General features: G+C 49.6%; 1 protein-coding gene across 3 annotated transcripts in view; it reads right to left on the bottom strand.

Annotated features, from left to right (window-relative positions):
* Positions 1-15,832: 15,832 nt before the first annotated feature.
* HOMER2 (homer scaffold protein 2) overlaps positions 15,833-25,236 on the bottom strand; it is a 57,092-nt gene continuing 47,688 nt past the window's right edge. For all 3 annotated transcript variants that reach the window (XM_066558732.1, XM_066558730.1, XM_066558731.1), the window contains 3 exons: positions 23,079-23,189; positions 21,001-21,081; positions 15,833-19,929 (listed from right to left, as the gene is read on the bottom strand). In XM_066558732.1, coding sequence (XP_066414829.1) covers positions 19,741-19,929; positions 21,001-21,081; positions 23,079-23,189 — 381 coding nt within the window. In that variant the 3' untranslated portion in view covers positions 15,833-19,740. The remainder of the gene's footprint in view (positions 19,930-21,000; positions 21,082-23,078; positions 23,190-25,236) is intronic.

Consider the following 25,236-nt stretch of genomic DNA (forward strand, 5'->3'; position numbering starts at 1 on the left):
GATTCAGCGTGCTGTCATTTTAGGATACTGCTGTGAACTGAGTATTATTTATAGCATGGTACCCTGGGTTTGGATAGCAAGTGGCAGCCATACAGCAACTCTCAATAATGGTGTATGTAAATGCCCTTATTTTCCCAAATATTTATGAATTGTAATTTGGTAACAAAATTGAAAATACAGTGCTTTAATTCCCTGTTCCACTGTAGAGCAGCAGATCTGTTTAATCAGCACAGTAAATATGTATGCAGCAGTTTTCATGCAAGAAGCAGCAGCTGGGGGTTCATTTTTTACTGTTTAAGCACCTACTGCTGTTTGGATTTGGGAAAAAACCACTGGTTTTGGTCCACTGCTATGAAACCAGAGACAAAAGGAACATGAGCACAGGTCAGGTGTTACTCAGCTGGGCTGGGCTGGGGGAGCAGGGCAGAATCCACCCCAATACTGAGCACTTCCCATAGACAAAATCATCCTGTGAAAGCAAGGATTTCTTCCCCAAGGGTACCCTGGGCAGAGGGGTGCTCAGCCCAGAGGGTGGTGCTGGGGCTGGGAGCTCTCCCCGGCCATGCCCTTCAGTGGTGCAGTTATTTAAAGCTGCATGAAGGTGCAGAGGCTCGGCTGCCTCCCCTGGCTGGTGCCTCCTGCCAACAGCACAGAGCCCTTTACTGACCCACTGTTGTTGCATTCCTGGGAAGTTGCACACAGCTTAATGTAGAGAATTAAGTGAGTTGCAATTTCTCCAGCAAATCTTACAGCTTTTGTGTGTTTAACAGCAGCACTTTTACTCAGGAGAGGCCATCTGAGGATCAGCACCACTGGACAGTGATTTCTCCTGTTTAAGGGTTTCTTTCTAAACATGTCTGAAGCTCATCTGGGTCTGATCTCCTGTCCAACAGAGCTCTACGTCCCAGGCTGAAAAACATCCTTGAAAATCCACTCAGAAGCTGCTGAACCCACATGTTTTCTGAAGCCTGTTTTATTTGCTGGACAGCCAGGCAGTCTGCTCTGTGGAAAATGGGCTGCTGCAATTTTCTGGTTGGTGTAGAAGATTTCACCTCTATCAAGTAATCCTCACTGCCTGCTTCACTACCAAGATTTAATGGATCCTACTCAGCAGAGTAGCTGCTGCACCACCAATTCTCCTGGATGTCAGAAGCACAGCCAAGGTAAACAACAGAAGCACTGGCATTAGCCTAAAGAGAAGAAGGTGAGGGAGCAGTTTTCAAATACATAAGAAGCAGCTGCAAAGAGGAGGGAAGTAATTTGTTCTGTGTGTTCACAGGGAGATAAGGGGCTTAAATTACAGCTGAAATGATTCAGGGTAATGGTAGGAAAACCTTTCTAACAAACAATGAGAGCAGAGAGGTGCAGGGACAGGTTGCCTGGAAAGGTGGTTTCTGTCACTGGAAGTCTTTCTAAGGAGGTCAGACAAACACCCCGGAGTGCTGCTGGTATTGCTGACTGCTGTGGCAGGGAGAGGTTTGCAGCCACTGCCCAGCTGGGCCAGGTAAGCTCAGTGTCCTGCTGCCCTGAGGCTCACTTTGCTCTGCAGGGGAAGCCACTGCCTATTTTCTGAGAAATGCCCAAATGTAAGGACATAGAAAAAAAACCTTTCTAAGCTGCCCTCAGATTTTTCTTCTGTCTTTCTGTGACCATGACCACAGTGGGCTGTGGAGGGGAGGGTGGGTAAGAAATAGCCCCAGTGCCATGGGTTGGTGGGGACTCAAGAAAACCTCCTGCCAAAAGGAGAGAGGCCTTAATGTGGATTTGAACTCAGGCTTCAGCAGATGCCTTCTCACCTCTGTGTTTGGTGCAGCTGCTGTTGCCCTGCACTGTCAGCAAAGTGCAAGGGCTGATGGACAGAAGAGGAGAAACTGGACTGAGGGGTTGGATCTGTGATAACCAGCTCTACCAGACCAGTTTAATATTAACCTGGAAAATGCTGGGACATCTTTTTGACATTAAATACCTTTCTCAAACTACCTCACTCTGGGCTGGTAAGTGAATCTCTTGGTGGGAACAGTCTGCCCTAATTGTCCATCTGCAGACACTGATTTTTTAAACTGAAAAAATACAGTTGTCTGGCTTTAAAGAGTTAATGATGCATAAATTTGTTGGAAATCCCAGTCAGGAGGTAAAGAGATCAGTTTCTATAAATCAGTATCACTGTGGCTTGTGATCTTTCTAACTATGATGAGGGCAGTCCAGACAGCAGCTGCCAGTGTTTTTACAGAGGTTTAAAGCTAATGTATTCAAAAAGCTATTTAGTCTGACTGAAAGAACTTCTCTTTGTGCTTTGATCACAGCAAGAGAAGTGTCATGGCAGCAGTGCTGGGCACTGTGGCCGTAGCAGGTGGTGTCAGTGCAGCTTTGGGTTTGTCACCATTTCTGTCCACATGCTGCTTTTTGGGATTTATGAAGCTTCTCCAAAACAAACCCTCCAGCTCAGTGCACAGGGCTGGCCCATAAGCTGAATATTGACCTTTTTTTTTTTTTCCTGCAAAATGGTACTGAATCAGGCAAATCAAATCTGAGTGTGAACACTTTGAAGTGACCCAGACTTAAAGGGGCTTGAGCAAGTGTGTCACATCGTGGATCTGTGGGATAGTGGGGATTGTGGAACGGCTCTGAATAGAAGGGCTTGAAGTGGTGAAGGTTTTCAGGGCAGCACCCATTATCCATCCTTCAATCACTTCCTTCTTTTATCCCTTAAAATAAAAAGATGCACATGTACACCAGGAGAAAGAAGAACAAAGAGGATGAGTGTGAAGACATTGACTAGAACTAACAGAAAGCTGGGAAATGCTTCTCTTTTCAGTCTCTGCTTCTCTTTTCCTCTGCAAAATGGTTGGAAGATAAGAGTATGCACCCTTTGGAGAAAATGGGACTTAAGGCTATGCATGCCCTCAGTCAAAAAGCATGGATTTAATTCCAAAAGCTGTATTTGCATCCAAGAGCACATCTGCATGCTACATGCAATAACAACGTGATATTGGTAGGAGAGAGGGACACATCATTTCAGCTAAACCCATGGTGGTGATAAAAGGTGAGTGATATTGAAAGCATTTTTTAATAAATGCCACAGCAAACCTTGGCAGCAAAAACTGCTCAGAACAATATGTGAATGTATCCCTGGAGGAAACACTCAAAGCTGCTCCAGAACATGGCATTTTTTTCCTGGCAAAAAGGTATGTGATTTTCATTCTCAGCATGTCACGCTAAGCTGAGAGCAAGAAGCAGCACAATTAAATCTGCTCAGGTAACAGTGACATTAACAGCTCAGCTACTTGTGAAAATGCTTTGTAAAACAAGCCATCTTTAGCAGGCCTTTGCTCTTGCAGTAAGGGTGAGCCACAAACTGCTTAAAATAACATCGTTAGCAAAACTATGTTTGTTCATTTTCCACTAGATCCCCCTCCTGCCCCAAATCCCCATTAAAGTGCCAAGATGAGGGGGACAGCATCCTCCCAGGGCAGCTGCCTGCAGGTGATCACATTCAGCGGCTGTGGCCTGGGGCCAGCCCTGAGCAAGGACCTTCTGGCAAAAAGGACCCACAGCACCCCCAAGGTGAGCAGTCTGGTGGCCAGGCTGGGAGAGAACCTCCATGTCCTCCTGGAGACTGGAGTTCCCCTCACTTGAGCATCAGTTAATCACTCTCAGTGTCACAGATTTGCAGCTCGCTTCTATCCCAAGGCAACAGTCTAAACATCATCCTACGGGTGTCTTTGCAGAGCCTTGCAAAGGAGTTTCTCTGCTCAGCCCTGGTTCTCATCCTCTTCTCACCCAGAAGGAGTGGAAAGGCTGCCAGCTCCAGCTCACAGCGTGGTTGGTAGCCGTGTGTGGTTTCCGTGTGTCTGGGCTCCGTGGCAGTGGGCACGGCAGACACCGGGGCTGAGGAAATGAGTCTGTCCCGCCCCGGGGGACAAGCTGGAATCACTCATTCATCAGCGGGTGAGGCACCGCCCTTCCCACGGCCCCTTCCTGCAAGCAGAGGTGACAGCGAGACCGGATCCAGTGCCTGCGCTCCCGGCCTACGGGAGAGCTCTGTGCCACCCCCACTCCCTGTGCCATCCCCCCTGTGCCACCCCCACTCTCTGTGCCACCCTCCCTGTGCCACCCTCCCTGTGCCACCCCCCCTCCCGAGCCCTCTCGGCTGCAATGGAGGGCCGTGCGGGGTGTGCGGGGATGTTTACGGGCGTGCGGGAGCGTGCGGGGCTGCGTAGCAATCTGCAGGGCTGTGCGGGGGCGTGCAGGAGTGTGCACGGGTGTGCGTGAGCGTGCGGGGGGGGCGCACAGGTGTGCAGAGGCGTGCGGGAGTGTGCGGGGGTGGGCGGGGGCGTGAAGGGGTGTGTATGAGTGTGCGGGGGTGGGCGAGGGCGTGCGCGGGCGTGCCGGGATGTGCACGGGTGTGAAAGAGCGTGCGGGGTTGTGCAGGAACGTGCAGGAGTGTGCGGGGGTGTGCACAGGCGTGCCGGGTGTGCAGGAGCGTGCGAGAGTGTGCGCGGGCGTGCGCGGGTGTGCGTGCGTGTGTCTGAGTGTGCGGGGCTGTGCGCGGGCGTGCGCGGGTGTGACTGAGTGTGCGGGGGCGTGCGCGCGTGTGTCTGAGCGTGCGCGGGTGGGTCTGAGTGTGCGGGGGTGTGTGCGGGTGTGCGCGCGTGTGTCTGAGCGTGCGCGGGTGTGCGCGGGAGTGCGGGAGCGTGCGCGGGTGTGTCTGAGTGTGCGCGCGCGTGTCTGAGTGTGCGCGGGCGTGCGCGGGTGTGCGCGCGCGTGTCTGATAGTGCGCGGGTGTGTCTGAGCGTGCGCGGGTGTGCGCGGGCGTGCGCGCGCGTGTCTGAGCGTGCGCGGGCGTCCGCGCGCGTGTCTGAGTGTGCGCGGGTGTGTCTGAGTGTGCGCGCGTGTGTCTGAGCGTGCGGGGGTGTGCGCGGGTGTGCGCGGGTGTGTCTGAGTGTGCGCGGGTGTGTCTGAGTGTGCGGGGGTGTGCGCGGGCGTGCGCGCGCGTGTCTGAGCGTGCGCGGGTGTGCGCGGGCATGCGCGGGTGTGTCTGAGTGTGCGCGGGCGTGTCTGAGGGTGCGCGCGCGTGTCTGAGAGTGCGCGGGTGTGTCTGAGCGTGCGCGGCTGTGCGCGAGTGTGCGCGGGTGTGTCTGAGTATGCGCGGGTGTGCGCGGGCGTGTCTGAGTGTGCGCGCGCGTGTCTGAGCGTGCGGGGGTGTGCGCGGGCGTGCGCGCACGTGTCTGAGCGTGCGCGGGTGTGCGCGAGTGTGCGGGATGTGACTGAGTGTGCGCGGGTGTGCGGGGGTGTGCGGGGGTGTGCGCGGGTGTGCGCGGGTGTGCGCGGGTGTGTCTGAGTGTGCGGGGGTGTGCGCGGGCGTGCGCGGGCGTGCGCGGGTGTGCGGGGGTGTGTCTGAGTGTGCGGGTGCGTGCGCGGGTGTGTCTGAGCGTGCGCGGGTGTGCGCGGGTGTGCGCGGGTGTGCACGCGCGTGTCTGAGTGTGCGCGGGTGTGCGCGGGCGTGCGCGGGTGTGCGCGGGTGTGCGCGAGTGTGCGGGGGTGTGTCTTGGTGTGCGCGGGTGTGCGCGGGTTTGTCTGAGCGTGCGCGGGTGTACGGGGGTGTGCGGGGGTGTGCGGGTGCGTGCGCGGGTGTGTCTGAGTGTGCGTGCGTGTGTCTGAGCGTGCGCGGGTGTGCGCGGGCGTGCGCGGGCGAGCGCGCGCGTGTCTGAGCGTGCGCGGGTGTGGGCGGGCGTGCGCGCGCGTGTCTGAGCGTGCGCGGGTGTGCGCGGGCGTGCGGGGGTGTGCGCGGGTGTGTCTGAGTGTGCGTGCGTGTGTCTGAGCGTGCGCGGGTGTGCGCGGGCGTGCGCGGGCGTGCGCGCGCGTGTCTGAGTGTGCGGGGGTGTGTCTGAGCGTGCGCGGGTGTGCGCGGGTGTCTGCGGGTGTGCACGGGTGTCTGCGGGTGTGCACGGGCGTGCGCGCGCGTGTCTGAGCGTGCGCGGGTGTGTCTGAGTGTGCGCGGGTGTGTCTGAGTGTGCGCGGGTGTGCGCGGGTGTGCGCGGGCGTGTCTGAGCGTGCGCGCGCGTGTCTGAGCGTGCGCGGGTGTGCGCGGGTGTGCGCGGGCGTGCGCGCGTGTGTCTGAGCGTGCGCGGGTGTGTCTGAGTGTGCGCGGGCGTGCGCGGGTGTGCGCGGGCGTGCGGGGGTGTGCGCGGGTGTGCGGGGGTGTGCGCGGGCGTGCGCGGGTGTGTCTGAGTGTGCGGGGGTGTGCGCGGGTGTGCGCGGGCGTGCGCGGGTGTGCGCGGGTGTGTCTGAGTGTGCGGGGGTGTGCGCGGGCGTGCGCGGGTGTGTCTGAGCGTGCGCGGGTGTGCGCGGGCGTGAGCGGGTGTGCGCGCGCGTGTCTGAGTGTGCGCGGGTGTGTCTGAGTGTGCGCGCGGGTGTGCGGGGGTGTGCGGGGGTGTGTCTGAGTGTGCGTGCGTGTGTCTGAGCGTGCGCGGGTGTGCGCGGGCGTGCGCGGGCGCGCGCGCGCGTGTCTGGGTGTGCGGGGGTGTGCGCGGGCGTGCGCGCGCGTGTCTGATCGTGCGCGGGTGTGCGCGGGCGTGCGGGGGTGTGCGCGGGTGTGCGGGGGTGTGCGCGGGGTGCGCGGGTGTGTCTGAGTGTGCGGGGGTGTGCGCGGGCGCGCGCGGGCGTGCGCGGGTGTGTCTGAGTGTGCGGGGGTGTGCGCGGGCGTGCGCGCGCGTGTCTGAGCGTGCGCGGGTGTGCGCGGGCGTGAGCGGGTGTGCGCGCGCGTGTCTGAGTGTGCGCGGGTGTGTCTGAGCGTGCGGGGGTGTGCGGGGGTGTGCGGGGGTGTGCGGGTGCGTGCGCGGGTGTGTCTGAGTGTGCGGGGGTGTGCGCGGGTTTGCGCGGGCGTGCGCGGGTGTCTGCGGGTGTGCACGGGCGTGCGCGCGCGTGTCTGAGTGTGCGCGGGTGTGTCTGAGCGTGCGCGGGTGTGCGCGGGCGTGTCTGAGCGTGCGCGCGCGTGTCTGAGCGTGCGCGGGTGTGCGGGGCTGTGCGCGGGTGTGCGGGGGTGTGCGCGGGCGTGCGCGGGTGTGTCTGAGTGTGCGGGGGTGTGCGTGGGTGTGCGCGGGCGTGCGCGGGTGTGCGCCCGCGTGTCTGAGCGTGCGCGGGTGTGCGCGGGCGTGCGCGGGTGTGCGCGCGCGTGTCTGAGCGTGCGCGGGTGTGTCTGAGTGTGCGCGCGTGTGTCTGAGCGTGCGCGGGTGTGCCCGGGTGTGCGCGGGTGTGCACGCGCGTGTCTGAGTGTGCGCGGGTGTGCGGGGGTGTGCGCGGGCGTGCGCGGGTGTGCGCGGGTGTGCGCGAGTGTGCGGGTGTGTCTCTTAGTTTGCGGGGGTGTGCGCGGGTGTGCGCGGGTTTGTCTGAGCGTGCGGGGGTGTGCGGGGGTGTGCGGGGGTGTGCGGGTGCGTGCGCGGGTGTGTCTGAGTGTGCGTGCGTGTGTCTGAGCGTGCGCGGGCGTGCGCGCGCGTGTCTGAGTGTGCGGGGGTGTGCGCGCGCGTGTCTGAGCGTGCGCGGGTGTGCGCGGGTGTGCGCGGGCGTGAGCGGGTGTGCGCGCGCGTGTCTGAGTGTGCGCGCGTGTGTCTGAGCGTGCGCGGGTGTGCGGGGGTGTGCGGAGGTGTGCGCGGGCGTGCGCGGGTGTGTCTGAGTGTGCGGGGGTGTGTCTGAGCGTGCGCGGGCGTGCGCGGGTGTCTGCGGGTGTGCACGGGTGTGCGCGGGCGTGCGCGGGTGTCTGCGGGTGCGCACGGGCGTGCGCGCGCGTGTCTGAGTGTGCGCGGGTGTGTCTGAGCGTGCGCGGGTGTGCGCGAGTGTGCGCGCGTGTGTCTGAGCGTGCGGGGGTTTGCGCGGGCGTGCGCGGGTGTGCGCCCGCGTGTCTGAGCGTGCGCGGGTGTGTCTGAGTGTGCGCCCGCGTGTCTGAGCGTGCGCGGGTGTGCGCGGGCGTGCGCGGGTGTGCGCGCGCGTGTCTGAGTGTGCGCGGGTGTGTCTGAGTGTGCGCGCGTGTGTCTGAGCGTGCGCGGGTGTGCGCGGGTGTGCGCGCGCGTGTCTGTCTGAGCGTGCGCGCGTGTCTGAGCGTGCGCGGGTGTGCGCGGGCGTGCGCGGGCGTGCGCGGGTGTGCGCGAGTGTGCGGGGGTGTGCGCCGTTGTGCGCCGGTGTGTCTGAGTGTGCGGGGGCGTGCGCGGGTGTGCGCGGCTGTGCAGGGGTTTGTGTGAGTGTGCGGGGGCGTGCCGGGCTGTTTAGCTGTGTGCAGGGCTGTGTCTGCGGGTTGTGCAGGGCTGTTTAGGGCTGTGTATGCGGGCGTGTTTGGGGCTGTGTGTGCGCGGTGTACCGCTCTGTTTAGGGCTGTGTGTGCCGCGCTGTTTAGGGCTGTGTGTGCCGCGCTGTTTAGGGCTGTGTGTGCCGCGCTGTTTAGGGCTGTGTGTGTGCCGCGCTGTTTAGGGCTGTGTGTGCCGCGCTGTTTAAGGCTGTGTGTGCCGCGCTGTTTAAGGCTGTGTGTGCAGGGCGTGCCGCGCTGTTTGGGGCTGTGTGTGCGCGGTGTACCGCTCTGTTTAGGGCTGTGTGTGCCGCGCTGTTTGGGGCTGTGTGTGCGCGGTGTACCGCTCTGTTTAGGGCTGTGTGTGCCGCGCTGTTTGGGGCTGTGTGTGCGCGGTGTACCGCTCTGTTTAGGGCTGTGTGTGCCGCGCTGTTTAGGGCTGTGTGTGCCGGGCGTGCCGCGCTGTTTAGGGCTGGGCAGGCTCACCGGTGAGGAGCCGGCAGTGCCTCCTCTCTGCTCTGCCCGAGGAGATCCTTGCCTGTGTGAGCCGGGATCTGCTGCAGAGAACAGCGCTGCTCTTTCCCTTCTGGCTCTTAAACATCATTCCTCCGTCCCTCATCCCTGTCCTAAAGCCATTCCCCACCCGCTGGAATGACTCTGCCAGTGACCATGGGACCTCCACAGCATTAGGGAGTGATTAGTGATTCACTGCAATTGCTCAGGTTTCAGAGCCAGGGATTATCTTTATAAATGCCCCCAACACTGCTATAGATGAGCAGGATTGGAAAGGTCTCTGTTCTTCAGGGAACTCCAGCATCCTGTTTTGCAGCATTCATCTTCAGGCTAATGAACAGTACCAACCTGCATCCAGAGAAAAATTAAAGCCACGGCTAATGGTAGCAACGAAATAAGTGGCAAAAGACTAAATGTAAATTGCTTTGAAAGCTGATACGTTTTCAGTGTGACATGATAATGCAAAAATGTTGCCAGTGCTGCTATTATTTATAATTCCCCAAATGTCTGAATTCCCTCCAGCCAGCATACATTAAGCACAATCCAGGGCATATGCCACAAATCATATTCAATGATGAAAAGTCAGGAGAAAAGCAAGAGCTCAATCTCTCTTGATTACAGCAGCCAAAGATTTCTTTTTCATAGACTGCCAGTACTAATGAATGGAGAGGACACAAAAGGAAAACAAAAATACTCAATTCAAATGTGCTTTATGTGCCAACAGATGTATCTGCTCATAAACTTGATTAATTAAATGCAAACTGTTGTCAAGAAATGTTGTTCAGGGCCTTTTTAAGCCCTCACTCCATGGCATCCAGCCATGGGTATGGAAGCATGGTCCTGGAAGGCTGCATGGCCTTTAGCCATGGGGTCCTGGGTACAACCACTGCCACCAGGAGGGCTGGTATTTATGAAGAGATCCATTTTGTGGTGGAGAATAGTAGGTCTCCAAAGCTCTGCTAGAGCATGATTGATTCAGTAAGCTGCGTCTTGCTGCTGTGCCAGTGCAACTGGAATGCAGCCTCAAAAGCAGAGGCTGGGCCTCCCGCTGACTCACAAAAATCTCTGATTTTCAACATGCAGCTTTCTGTCTAGAGATCATTTCCTTGCAGACAGTGCTTCTGAGATGATCTAACATTTCTGAAGTTATTGAAATATGCTCAATGTTCAGGAAAAGTTTTGAGACCCAAAGGGGACTTCATAGCACGAAGATCTGCCTTTGAAAGATTCATGGGCAGAGGTCAGGGTTGAGCAGCACTCGCTGCAGGGATCTGTTACACGTTCCTAGCAATGCATCATTGCAAGAGGATGGGAATGTTTGCCTTGCAAAGGTTAGCTGTGCTTTTAAAATCCACCAGGTCTCAGATCTGCCCAGCCTGAGCAGCCCCGTGGCAGTGCTGCCCTGACGCTGGCAGTGACAAAGTGGAGCAGCGTGTGGCAGGCTCTGGCACAGCCCTCTCAGAGCTGCCTCACGAGCCTTGCATGGCCATGTTTAGCCCTGCTCACTGAAATCAAACCTGGCAGTGCACCTGGCAGGGCATTTTTTTTCTGTTTTTGAAGGATGGTTGGACTTTGCTCCAGTGGAAGCAAAGCAGGGCTGCACCACCACTGCAGGTCAGGCCTGGCTCCTGTCATCCACCTGTCTCTGGCTTTTCAGCTGCTACTGACACATTTTTGTATCTAACGTTAACATTTCAGTTGTTCTCAGGAGATCAGCCCATTATGTATTAGTCTCACTGATGCTGCTCTTCTGCTCTGCTTGGCAATGCTGATTATGTAAAGGATATTTAATGTTGTAAATAATTAAAATTTTATACAAGATTTTGGCTACTTTTCAGGAGTAAAAAGCAATAAAAGAAAATGTATGCAGTGAATCTGAAAAATGCTCAAGTCTTCTAGGAAGTGGGGAGACAGCTAATAATATATAATTAACATATCTTCCTTTCTTCCCTTGTTGGTGCAGACATGCCTTTAGATGAAAAGCATGGGAAATTAAAAGTGTGTGGGACTGAATAATGTTGAATTTTATGTAAGTTCAACCTATTCACCATCTACATGTGTTATGGAGAGAGCAAGCCTGCTCCTGCTCAGGGATCTCATCCTGTACTACCTTTGTACAGGCCTCCCCCATGGTGCCATGCTGGGGCTTTTCCTCCAAAAGGAAGGAAATTATGGCCTATCTTTTCCTGTGCTGTTGAAGGAATCCAAAGTGTCCAAAAGGAATATATATTAAAGGGTAATTCATTCATTTAGAGTCAAACGTTTGATTTAAAGTTCACCTCATGTTCCCATCAGACCTCCCAAGGTGGCACATCACAGCTCAGCAGCCCACAGTCAGGTAAAACACTTTTTAATGTCTGACTCTGGAAGGACACAGTCCATTGAGGAGGCTCCTGAGCTTTCTGACAGGAATGCAGTCAAATGTGAAAATTAAAGGTTCACAGACAGCAGCAGCAGATATTGCTGCTGGCAGCATCACTCACCCCAGATCCCAGAGCAGGCTGTTTCTTTTGGAACCCCTGGTCACTTGCACCACGAACAGCTGGCAAGGAGCAGCCCTTCACACAAACCAGAGACTTTCTGATGCTAAAAATGTACCCTGGGCTTAATGAGGCAGACAGGATACAGAAGTGCCAGGTGTGGCTGTACCACACAGGTGCCTCTGTGCCCAGCCCAGTGCCCACATGGAGGAGTGGGAATGTCCACTGTGGGACCACCAGCTTGCTAGGGACAGAATGGGGCTGCCTTCTGATAACTGTAGGTGATGGGATGTACTCACAGATACTTCTGTTGTCCTAGCACCCATAATAATGCAAATGCAAATAGATAAATGGAGGTGGTTTTTGCTAAGAATTAGAGAGTGTTACTTGCATTTTACTGTGATGCACATAAGCTGGTTTTGTAGCTACTGGTTTGTAGTACCTGGTTATTCAGAGACTGCAAGAATTTGCTGTACTGCTCGTCAGAACTATTGATGGCTCCTGGTAGAAGAGCTCTGACTAAAGGTCAGGGGCAGATGAGTTTCTTGCTCACCCCAAAGCTGACATTTGCAGCCTTGTAGCCCAGAGTAACAAAGGCACAATGAGCCACAGCCACTTTACAGTCCTCAAACCTCTTATTTCCTTTGGGGAATCCTGGCCTGGTGCAGAGACAGAAACCCTGCAGCAGGATGTATTTACTGTCTGTGCTGAGCCCTGCCAGGGATGTGCTGCTCCCTCTCCCTCCCAGGGATGTGCTGCTCCCTTCCAGGTGCCCCTGGGCTGCAGCCTTGGGGAGCAGCTGTGACCGTGTTCACAGGGGTCAGGATGAGGGAAGAGATGAGGATCTGACTCCATGTTTCAGAAGGCTGATTTATTATTTTATGATATATATCAAAACTATACTAAAAGAATAGAAGAAAGGATTTCATCAGAAGGCTGGCTAAGAATAGAAAAGGAATGATAACAAAGGCTTGTGACTGACTGAGACAGTCCAGACAGCTGGGCTGTGATTGGCCATTAATGAGAAGCAACCACATGAGACCAGTCACAGATGCACCTGTTGCATTCCACAGCAGCAGATAATCATTGGTTACATTTCATTTCTGAGGCCTCTCAGCTTCTCAGGAGAAAAAATCCTAAGGAAAGGATTTTTCATAAAATGTGTGTGTGACAGAGCAGCCTCACCCCAGGGCTCCCATAACTGCCCTGTGCTGCTGAGCTGCCCAAACATCCCTCATTCCAACACAGAGACTCATCCTCAGTCCCAGGTGATTCCTCCAGGGACAAAAGCAGCTTCAGCTGCCACCAGGAGAAGTTGCATCACTTACAGCAAACACAGGAGGGTTTTCAGTCCTGAGCATACCCCAAACAGGGCAACAAAAAGCCTCTTCCTGACAATAGGCCTCTCTCAGCACTCAATAAATCCAAAATTTCATCTCCAAATAATTATAAATTCTACTTTTCCAGTCAGGTAAGTACCACTGATCCTGCATCCCCTCTGACTGGGCTAATGGAGCAAAGTGAAGCAAGACAAACATTTTAAAGCTCCACCACTTGAAAAAGAGCTCTTGAGATTTCCAAGTCTTGATACCACACATATAGACCAAAATCACATTCTTCTGATCAAAGGATAGCATTCCATTGAGTTCAGACTTGCAGCCTCAAAGATATTAATTTTCTGAAGTCAATGAAGACAGTAAGACAAGAGATTTTACTTAAACTATATATTTTTACATAAAACAACTTTATGTTACAATAAAATCAGATAAAAATCACAAAGTTATATAAGTTCATAAAGAAAAAAATCAAGTTTTCATTTTATAGATATAAAACCCAGCATTTACTGCTACTAGGAGTCTAAATATTAACATTGACTGTCTATGGTCAATTTGAAAAAAGAAAAAAAAGAGGATAGTACTTTTTTACAGCAGACAAAATGAGGTAAGAGATGTTTTTACAATGATCCAACTGTAGTAAACACTTCAGTTTTCATTGAAACATATACTAAATATAATAAACCCAAATAAAAATATACATTTAGAGCACTGCAGTGTTTTCCCACAGTTGTATATCAACAAATTGTCATTCACTAAACTTTACTTGAAACAGTAAAAACAGGGTGTATGTTTATCTTTAGTACTAAAACCTCATAATAATCTAAATATTTTGGTATAGCAGACCACACTAGTACACTCTCAGAACTTTCAACTACAAGGGATATATTCATGTTAAAAACAATGTGCTTTGTTCTTCATTCATGATGAGATTTATAGAATATTATGTTCATGATCACTATTAGGCAATTAAATGAAAACATCTAAATACTGCAAAATACTCTTTTACTGAGCATAGCTTCCTCATCACATACCCAGGTTAATCAAAATCCGGCAAACTTAGAAGCTTAGTTCACAAATCTTACTTTTCGGTCTTTTTAGCTAGTATATGGCTAAAATAATTATTGCTGACCAGTGTTAAAAAAACAAACAAACCCAACCCAAACAAAAATACAATAGCAGACAGATTTTTCTCAAGTGCCTCTCTTGTATGTGCCTCATTATTATTAGGTAACTAAATTAACTAACTTTCAAAATGTGCATATAAAATTTTTGGAAGTATAGGCACCTTCATCTGAAGATTGTATGTTCAGGCTACCTGCTTAAAAAAAAAAAAGAAAAAAAAAGAAAAAAAAGAAGAGCTAACATAAAACACAGTAGAAAATCAAAGGCTGGACATGCAACATCCCCCAGGGATGCAAGCAAAGCCCTCCTGGCCAGGACCAGCTCTGCTCACAGCCTGCAGGAGAGCCTCCTTTGGGAAGCACCTTCACCACATTTATCATTCATCTCCTGACCCTATTTCAGTTATCATTTCCTGCAGAGAATGGTATTTAAAATGTGCAAACTTCACGTCAGGTTTACATTCCAACGGTGAGCCTAAAGCCCTGCCGAGCTCCTGGGACATGGCACAGCATCCCTGGCCAGCCTGGGGGGGCAGCTGGGGCTCTCTGGCTGTGTCTGGATTCACCTCGTGGCTGGGGATGGCTTTTCCTGACACACAGGTGCTCGTTGAGCACCATCCATGGAAAGAAAAATGACCTTAGAGTAGCTTTCTGTTTTTTTGTTAAATCGTGCCCACAACCAGAGCCTGCCAGCCCAGCCCGGGACTCCTTGCTGCCCCTCAGCTCCCAAAAGCTGTTCCTGCCCTCCTGCAAGGTCCCTGCTACTGCTGAGGCCCTGTGGGACAGGAACAGCTTCTCCTATTTTTGGCTGGAAGTGCCTGACCATAACCAGAGCCATGGCTGCCCTGCTCTCCCAGCTGTGCTGCCCTTGCACCTGTCACCCCCCTGTGTGATATGCTGAGGAATTCTGATATTTACAGGCCTGACAAGCCTGGAACTGCCTGGACAAAGGCAGGGGGGTGGTGGATCAGTGTGGCCATCCAGAGCTCATGGGCAGAGCACATCTTTCACTGAAATCTCTGCTGAAACATTAGCAAAAAAACCTTGCTGCTGCTGCTGCTGCTGCATCCCCTTACATCCCTTCCCTTCAGATTTAGCCCTGGGCACACATTGAGCTGAGGGAGGCATTTCACCCTGACAGGGGTTTTATCTCTGTTAATCCATAGGCTCAGGAAGACAGCACTATATTCCTTACAAACCATTGATGCTTTGAAGAGTTTTGCCAAGATAACTCTTTGGAAGAGCCTAAGGAAGAGCTGAGGAACTCCCACCACTGCAAGGTGGTGACAGTGGCAGGGAATTTTCCTTCCGTCACTTATGACACAGCCAAAGGTGGCAAAAAAACTAATAAGGAAGAGAAATGAAGACTTGGGAAAAAATAAACAGCACAGAGAAAGAAGAGAAGAGAAGAGAAGAGAAGAGAAGAGAAGAGAAGAGAAGAGAAGAGAAGAGAAGAGAAGAGAAGAGAAGAGAAGAGAAGAGAAGAGAAGAGAAGAGAAGAGAAGAGAAGAGAAGAGAAGAGAAGAGAAGAGAAGAGAAGAGAAGAGAAGAGAAGAGAAGAGAAGAGAAGAGAAGAGAAGAGAAATCTCTGGACAGTTTGTGCCCTGCTGCCAGTGTACCCAACAAGCCACTGAGCAGTCTCTGGCCAGGGCAGGTGAGCACCATGAGTGCTTTGGCTGATACCCTTGTAAGACAATGGCAGTGGCAGGGACAGCAGAAACCCCTCCTGCTCACCTTAATTCAATGAGCAGCTTTAAAAAATTGTTCTCCCTAAATCACTCACATAAAAACCAAAATCAGGTGTTTGTCCAAAAAAAAAAAAAAAGATATTGTCTAAATAACATTTGTTTTCTGGCCACAGATGAACCCAGTGTAAAGCTGTTTTTAGAAAGTACATCTTTTGAATGCTTGGATACAGAAAAGGACAGGTGGTGTTGAATTTCTTAAAGAAAAGAATTTTCTTCCAGTGAGCTCACTTAGTAAAGGAGACACCAATGTAGACAGAACACTGCAAAGTACTGCATTTGCTGAAAATGGACTTCTAGGCCAAACAGAACTACTTGTGAAGTTGAGTCAGAATTGGCAAAGAAAGATTCAGCCAAGTAATAAAAATCCAAAAAGGTTAATCTTCTTTATTCTGAGCTGTGCAACAAATTTCCATTTTTTCATTTTGAAATAATTTATTCCTAATATGAGACTAAGGTATTTTTCCAAAAAAGTGACATAATATATCTAATGGAATATTCTTTCCCCTTGAAAATAACTCCATTCATTTTTTATGTCCCTTTTGCTTTTATGTAATACAAGGTACACTTGTTTATTTCTCATTTTGTCAAAACCCCTCAAACCCTGGCATTATTCAGCAGCTCTAACATCACTTCAAAGAAGCATCTCACCCAAAGGTCAGCAAGTCACACTCTGTCCTGGTGCCACAGGAGGCCAGCAGAGATTTTTCTTGCTGGAGCTCCCAGGCTGAGATGCCAGGCAGGCAGGATGGAGTGTGGCAGGACCCGTGGGGTGCAGCTGACAGAAACCCACCAGGGAAGAGCCAAGCACGTGCCCTTTGTTAAGGAAAGACCATGTAAGTGAGGTAGGAGAGCTCCTGCCATAAAAACCACTCAGAGGGAGAAACCTGTGCCCAGAAAGGGAACTCATGGTCACCCAAGGTGAGGCACAGCCCCCTGTAAATTGTAAATGTGCTCAGGCTGGGTGGGAGTGGAGCACTGACCAAGGCGTTGCTGACAGGCACAGGGAGACCAGGATTAGCCCAGCACTGTGTAACAAGTAAAACCAAGCTCTGCAGATCCTCTCTTGGACAGGGGTGAGTATTTCTTGGCCCTGGCAGTGTTTAGGGCCATCCCTAAGCAGGTGTCTGCCAGCTGAACTCAGGGTGCCTGCAGGGACAGGTGAAATTCCAGCTGTGCACAAAAGGAGGGTCAGTGCCTCCACAGCATGGTGTGTGCATTTTGGTGGGGGAAGGCTGGCTGCCCTGGTGCTCCCATCAGGACAGAGGAGGCATTTCAGTGCTGGGATGAGCCTCAGAGGAGCAGTGGGAGGCTCTCAGTTTGGCACAGGGGTTAGTGCTGGGCCACCAGACAGCACCAAGGAATATGCAGTGTGTGACACCATCGGTGCCCTGGGCTGGGGACAGGGACAGGGACAGGGACAGGCCAGAGAGGGCAGCTGCAGCTGGTGCCCAAACACTCCTGAGAACATGCACTGCCATTCTTCTTTTTTCTCTTGAAGAGGAAAAATCCAATTAAAGAGATGGAAAGCTTAAGAGAGATGGAGTTTTGGGGAGTTTAAGTGATTATACGTAGTAGCTCTCAACTTACTGCTGTTGGGAAAGAAAAAGAAAGAAGGCAATTAAAACAAGCCCTTGGAGGCCTGAAGCTTAAAGCTGTGTACAGGCATCCCTAAGGACTCAGCATCAGAGCAATAGCAGATATGTGATACATACATCTGGGGCAAGACAGAAGAGACAGGGCAGGGATTTCTTTAAGGACACTCCATTGCTCCTCTGGTGGGCACTAAGCACCCAGAAATAACTGCCTGTGACACAGCTATGCACTGGCTTAATGTGCCACCATCAAACTCCATCTGTTTAATCGATGCAATCCCATGGAAACACTTCTCTTGCAATTTAAGAGTGGCTTGATACATTCCTAATGAACTGGATCTGAGACAGACTCGACTAAAGTGGAAAACAAAGATCTGGATTAAACCAGAAAATGTAATTTTTTCACAGAGTCTTTTGCATCCCTTTACCCAGCATCATGTTAAAACAATTTATGTTAAAACAAACAGAGAAGCCCTAAGATCACTGAGCAGTAAAAGGAAGATAGGGCAGGGTCCTTGGTGCAAAAGCAATGAACCACTGGGAGGAGCAGGGCCCTGACTGCCAGTATTGCTCGCAGCTCTTAATTGTGTTATCCTGCGGCTCCCAGCTGATGCAGAGACCAAAAAGCAGCATGGGAGGAGAGGAGAAGCAGGATGAGCTGCCTGCTAAATTATGGTGTATATCTGACTTTCTATCAAATAAAAAGACTAAAAATGGAGACTACTTGTGCACAACCACACACTTGCTGACGTCATTTTCAATTTTGAGAAGTCTGATCTAACCCCACATTATGCAACTGTTGAATCTTCCATGCTGGCAAAGTCTAATTTTCACACGCCTACATGCTATGTACCTGATTTTTATTTTTATTTTTAAATATCAACAGCCTAAATAAATTTTTTTAAAAAGAGACGTAAATGGTCATAACAGTTATGAAAGGTCCTAGCTTTACATCCATTGTTTCAGAGGAGTAAAAGCAAAAATGCTCAAAGTCCATTCTAAAAAACAGGCAATGAAGATAATGTAACAGTAAGAGATGAAATGAAAATTCAAGGGACAATTGCAGATCCTATCTCCACCTCGGGGATTATATATTCATCTGCAAAAAAGTATTCAATGCATGTTTCATCTACAACCCACCTTTCTTTTAAAGGTCACTTTAATAATCAAGATGTGCCAAAAAAAGGAAAAAGCCCTGAAATTCCAAGAAAAGCATGGCCATTTTATATTAGTCCCTGCTGGCAAGCACTAAAACAGTGCTTACCCAAACTGTTGTCTGAATCAAGCAAATTACAATGTCATGTACACAGAAGTACTTTCCTGAATTAATTAATTAAACACTCTCAAAACAGGTTATGGAGAAAGAAGAGAAAGAAGCTGAAGGAGGTCCTTGGGGAAAGAGCAAGGCTTGGGCTGGATTCTCCTCTCTCACCTTTTTTACATCCCTGTCTCTGATGAACTGAATTTCCTTCTCACTGAAGGCCAGGGTGAATGACCTTGAATTTCTCAACACACTCTTAGAGTTGCTGAATAATCAGTTCAAGAATAAAAGAGTATTTCTGCCTCTGGGGTTGAGGGGTTTTTTTTTGGTACAACCTAACTTGGTGACTAATTCCTACCCTACTGCCAGAGAATACAGAAATTCTAGGAAAGAACTTTAATTTCCCGTGGCCATTGCCCTGCCAGTCTCTTGGGCAGAAATTTGCTTCTGAGCAACACCTCCCAGTAACCCGATGATGCTTTTCAGATCCATTTCTCCTTCCTCACTGCTGCAAAACAACAATGATCAAATTGCACACAGAGGGGCATGAGTCCTGTGCAAACCAGCAACATAGCACTTTTAAAAAGAAATATCTGGTCCCCAGACTCAGGTGGGCATTTTTCAGAGATGCACATAATGATGGAACTAGATGGGTTCAAAACTGAAGGCCAGAGAGGTGATGCTGCTAAGCAAGAGAAGCTGCTCTCACTGACTGGTGAGACACTGACTTCAAGAGCTGGAATTCATTTCTGCATTCTTGACTTTGTGCTCTATGGGTCCAGGCAAGCACACGAAACCTCCATCAGAGGTTATCTGAAATCCACTGCATTCTTTTTGGCTGAATTGGGCCTGATTGACATGGTCCCTAAAGATCCTGGTATCTGTGAGAAGTGATTCTCCTGACTGCAGCTCATCACAGGCACATTTTACAAACTGCAGGGGCTCCAGCCAACCTCTCTGCTCCACCACGGAATAAAGTCAATTCTGCTAAGAGTGCTGGTAGTCCAGACAAGAAAAAGACTTCTTTTCTGTTTCTATGGTTGCAACAGCCCTTAAGAAAGATATAAATTTCCCTGCAACAACTAACTGCATATTCATTTTAAGGTAGATCTAGTTCCAGATTCCTGAGACAGAACCCTCTACCTGTTCCCAACCCCACAAAGCCAGAGCAGCCATATAGAAAGTTTCTAATCTCAACAGAATTCAGTGAGCAGCATGATTGGTTTGGTAAATAAACAAACAAACAAAAAAAAAAAAACCCACCAAAAATCCCCACAGCAAATTTTCAGCCTCTATGTACAAAACCAATGCAAACAAGTGGAACATTCTAGTTATATTTTGTAAAACACACGTTTGGGATCAACAAAACATCAAACATCCAGACCCTAGATTACAAAAAAGATCTATTGCCATCTAATTGTCAACCCCAAGTTTAGACAGTCCTTGTCGGAAATCATGTAATTCATCTATCTTCCCGTCTAGTACATCTAAAAAATTCTTTAATTCAGTTTTAAGGTTGGTCTGCCTGTGTTTGTTCTCTTCAACTTCTGTCCTTAGCGTTCTGACTTTCTCTTCAAGATCTTTGTTCTTTTTCTCAGCAGCCTTAAAGACAAAAGAGACAATAAGATGAATCATAGAGAAGAAGGGTGAGCAGCATTTCATAAATTAAAGCAACAATTGGCAGCTGGGCTGTGAGAGTTTGCTCCAACTTGTGTAAACTGATTAACACAAGCACCTCTGAGAGCAAGTGACAGGAGCGTGTCAGATTAAAAGCCCACGCAGGAAAGGACACAGATTAACTGGAAAAGATGCTTTGCATCAGACTTTGTCATTTGGTTGATATCTTCAAATTCAGCTGGATTTAAACATGAACTGTGCATACATTTGTGTCATTGCTACAGTGACAGAATTAGACTCTGTGCCATCAATTACATACAGAATTATCTACAGTGGTTTAACCTTGAAAAACAAACTTAGGAAATACTGTCTGAGGAATAAAGTTGCTTTATTCAGCACTTTGGGATTTATTGGTATTTTTTTAAATTCTACTTTGCCTGATGGCTTATTTATTGATTGGATTTTACCTCATTGATGAGACTGCTCATTTTTGTTCTCTTTTCATGTATTAATTTATTGCATTTCCACAAGACCTGACTGGAGGAGGTGATGCCCACAGTCCAGCTGCTGCCTGGGGCAGGGCTCCTGCCAGCACTGTGGAAAGGGATGTCACAGCACAGGGACACATCCCCAGGTGAACTTTCAGCCTGGTGCTGAGCAGCTGTGCCCATCTGCCTCTTTCCCCAAGCCTGCCCTGCTGCACTGCAGCAATTACCCCCAGGTCTTGGGGAGCTGCTCCACACACGTGGCAGTGGTGCAGCTCCATGAGCCCAGAGCAGCACAAACACGGGATACAGGACAGCCTGGAATTGCAGGAGATGGATGCTACATGATCCCAGGCAAACCAATGTCTGCAGTGGAGCTATTTCATCACTCCTGTGCTGGGAATGGCACTGTGTATTTTGCATGTAATTAGCATTTTTTGTTTTTACAAACTGGACCTCTCTTGCCTTGAAACAGTGACATTTGAATAGAGAAATGCATACAGCTACAATAAAAAAAGAAGTCAAGGAAAGGTACCAACTATTTTGAAACTAATTTTACTGCTAACTGTACCTGTAATTGTTCAGATACAGATTCACATTCTGACATTAGCTCTGGTATAATTTCACCCTGCTTTCGGAGCTCTTCCAGTTCCTTTGAAAACATAAAAGAAAAAATATTAGTGCAAGCTTCAATTTAAAACATAATGAAAATCTGAAAAGATGAAATGGCTTTGCATATTTTATTGTATTCTGCACAGTATTTGGATGGAAAATAATCAAAATAACCTGCCTGCATTCCAAAATTGCTAATTTTCTACAAGAATACATTTTTTCACTAAATTTTTTACTTTCCATTTCTAAAACAGGCAATGTAATCCCATCTCTTGCATGAATTCCATGAATCCTATTAATAAAATCTTAACCTAAACCACGTAACTATGCAAAAGATGTATTAAATACCAGAGAAATCTGAATGGCTGTAATCCTACAAGCAATTTATAGATGGTAGCAAAGAGCAAATTAGACAATTTCAATGACATATGACAGCAAAAAAAAAAAAAAAGGCCAGTGGCTTTACCAGCTGCACATAGAGAGACATCATTACAGAACACAGGAGTAATGGGCTTTCCTCCATGGCACACCACCTTCCCCCTCCCCAAAAATCTGTATTTGGTTCTGGCCTCACCACCCAAACTGAGCAGACTTGATGAAGGGAGTTAATGGAACGAGCAACAGTAGGAATTCATGTCTCTGTTGGAAATTAAGACAACTTAACTTGAAAAAAAGTGCAAGATCCTCCTCCAGAAACTGCCCATGTAGGTGATGATCTCCAGAGAATGCAGCAGGGGTGTTCCCCTGGACTACCTGGACTTGTGCAAAGCATTTGACACTGCTCCCCACAGGAGCCTTGTCCAAAATCAGAGATGTGGATTTGGGGGAGGAACCACTCGGTGGACAAGCACCAGGAGGGAATCAGCAGCTGCTCTTACATGGCAATGCCATCAGCACACTTCATGTGGGTTTGGAGTCCAGGCCATGAAAGATTACTTATGGGTAGTTTAGAGCTAATTGAGAACATGCTAATGTAGGCATGAATTTTTATAACAAGTTAGGGTATTTTCAGTGTAAATGGAAGACAGACTCGTAAAATTCACAAGTCGATCAATTTTCTGGTTCATTTGGTACAGTAAAAATGTGAACCTTGAGGAGAATTCTAGGAGAGAATAAGGGCTGTTCTATGTGCTACTGCCACAGAAAGGTTGGGAAGACAGCATTACAATTTCCTTTGAAATAAAGAGCTGAAAAACACTATATTTATGACAGTGTATCAAAATCCATCTCCCTAAACTATTTCCTTCCAGCACCAGAAAACCCCTTAACAGCAGAGCTTTTAAGAGCACCAGAGATTGCAGAGATGTTGTAATGGCACATGGCAAACTTTCCTGCACTGCTTTTCCTCTTCAACCAGCTCAGAGCATTTGGTTGGTGTGACAATGGAAAGAAAAGAGCTTCTCAGTATTTTCCCCACTGTTCTGGGGTTCCAAACCATCATTCTCCTTAGAAAAATTAACACCCTGTAACGTCAAAAATGACAAACTGGGGTACTCTGTACTCTAGATGAATCTGAATTTCTCACTCCTGGCTTTAGTCCTGAGATCAGAGTGAGAACATAAACCAGCAAAGCTGCAAACTATGAGCCATCCAGAAAAGAAACAGGACTTGTTACACAAATGCCAAATTATTTTCTAAATGATGTCTTTTTAATGGCAATCCTGATGTCTACAGGAATTTTTGGCACAGGGAGAGTCAAATGAATCTGTTCTCAGCACACATCTGTCTGGCACTGGGCACCAAGTTTCACCACTGGCTCTTCTACAAGGACAAGTGTTGTGTACATAAAAGCATCTTTTTTTCTAACCCCTGCCAAATTACAGTGTGCAGCCACAGCACATAGCACATCATGGAACCTGGATGGAGAAACACTCCCAAACAAGGGACTGTACGTGGAAAACCTGGAAACAGGCAACACCCAGGACATCAAGCTGCCTCTGGTGGCACATGAGCCACTCCATAAATCTACACCCAAGGACAGAGGCAGGCAGTCCCACTCAAACATGAAAATGCCATTTCTGTGTTGAGGGCACTCACCAGCTCTTTGTCCTGAAGTTCTGTTTCCAGCTCCTGGAGACGTCTACTCAACTGTGCATTTCTTTCCTTCTCTTTGTTTATTTCATTGCACTGTTCCTCCAGTTCTTCAATCTTTAAGAAATGTCAGACATTAGGTGAAATTGTTCAGATTTCTGAAAATCTGGGGCAGAACACAGCTGATGAAATGGACATGGGATCTGTTTCCTAAATCACAACATTTGATTCACACAACCAAATTATCACTTCTTTCCTTCAAAAGAGTCAATTTACACATCCACTAGGAAACCCTGGGTCTGTATTTATTCTCTCTTACAATCTCTCTTGTAACTCAGGAATGCACAAAACACTGGGCTGCTAAAATAAGTGGAACTGGGGATAAAATCTGCACTTCACTCCTCTGAAGCCAACACAAGGCTACAAGGAATGGATTTTCTTAACACACTAGGAGAAGAAATCTCTTGGGGGTTGCTTATTATTCTAGCTGGTGTATGAGGGACACAACATCAAAACTTTGGGGGGAGAACCAGTTCAGAGCAACATCTGCAGCTTTGTTCTCTCGCCCAGGGATGTGCTTTGCTCTCTCCAAAGCTCCTGCTGCCAGCCCTGGACTCAGCTCCCAGGAGATGCACTTCCCACAGGCCAATGGACCAGCTCATTAAAGTATGTACTTTAATTCTCAGCTCCATGTTGCTTTGGGATTATAACTTCCCTCATTTGAAGGTAGAGCAATATGCAAAAAACTCTGACCCAATTAAAAAAGGAGAAGGAACTTCCCAGGGCACTGCAGTGGTGCAATGTGAGCTCTGAGCAAGGAACCTACTTGGGGAAAAACCTCAGAAAACCTCCCTGTACAGAGAAAGACAGCACATTATACAGACAGCACTGCTGCACAATCTGGCCACCAGCATGGGGACTTTGAAGAGGCAGTAAGAGCAGTGGTGTTTTAATAATCTCCTCTTTTCTAGTACAGCTGCTGGGATGTGGCATGTGTTGATGAGAACAACTTTTCCCTGCAACAGTACAGAAAGGGAAATAACTACCCTGCAAAAGATGGTATTTTCCCATAACACACTGTTCCAGTGCCTCACTTCCCCCCTACCCACAACAGACTGGATATAGGAACCCAAATCATGTAACAACTAATATTAATTTGTTAATGTAACATCAGTTAATACAGCTCTGGTTTGATCTCTGCATTTCCAGTGAGCACCCATAAAATAAACAGTGAATAAACAGTGAATGCTGGCCTCAGAAAAAAGAGTGTTGTTCCACAAGGACTTTCAGTGCCAACAAACAATCCAAACCTCCTCCAACAGTGAAATACTACTTGCAGCCTACTGACACACAAAAAGACATGAAATTCCTTCCCTCTTCAAAAGCAAACACTAAACAAAAAAATATCCTCACCAGACTGATCCAATCTGACCTCTACTTCAAATGTCCCAGTGATCCATCTAAGCAGCAGGAAAAGGATCCAGCTTTTCCAAAAGCATTTAGGATGAATAGGGTGAAAATATCTCTGCAAAAGCAGTGCTCATGGAAACCAGGATCCCCCATGCCCAGGATCCCCTGTGCCCACAGGGGCTGCTGCAAATAGCACAGCATTATCTGAGATGGAACTAATGACTACTCTAAACCTTCACAGATTTCTGCCTTGTTCTCTGCTGTAGCCATTGCTAACCCTCCATCTTATACAACTGAGAGATGTGCTCAGTAATGAAGGGCAAAGGCTTTTGATGATGCCTGTTGGCAAGTTTCTGGATGAGATGTGCCAGGTGTTAGTGCTGGAGGTCCCAGCTCACAGCACACAGTGCTGAGGAAATAACTCACATCCTCATTGCCCACTGCTGGGATTTGCTTCTAATCCTGACTGGCTCCCAGGCTGGGTTCCTATGGGTAGCCAGGCCACAACCTTGCCTTCTGCTCATCCATATCTGGCAGTATTTAAGCGAGCTTTGACAGGGATATGCAATAGCAGTCCCACTTTGAGTCTTGGCTGACACCAAGTCTCCCAAATCCTGACTCAGGGAGCTTCAGGTGGTGCAGCAGCTCCTCTGCTCCCTCCTGCCCGCTGTGTGCAGAGGGCAGCAGCTGCCTGAGCTCCCCATCCACCTCCCATTCTTTCACAGGCCAGCTCCATCTGCCAGCACACACAGCG

This window comes from Molothrus aeneus, chromosome 13, assembly GCF_037042795.1.
Source record: "Molothrus aeneus isolate 106 chromosome 13, BPBGC_Maene_1.0, whole genome shotgun sequence".
NCBI lineage: Eukaryota > Metazoa > Chordata > Aves > Passeriformes > Icteridae > Molothrus > Molothrus aeneus.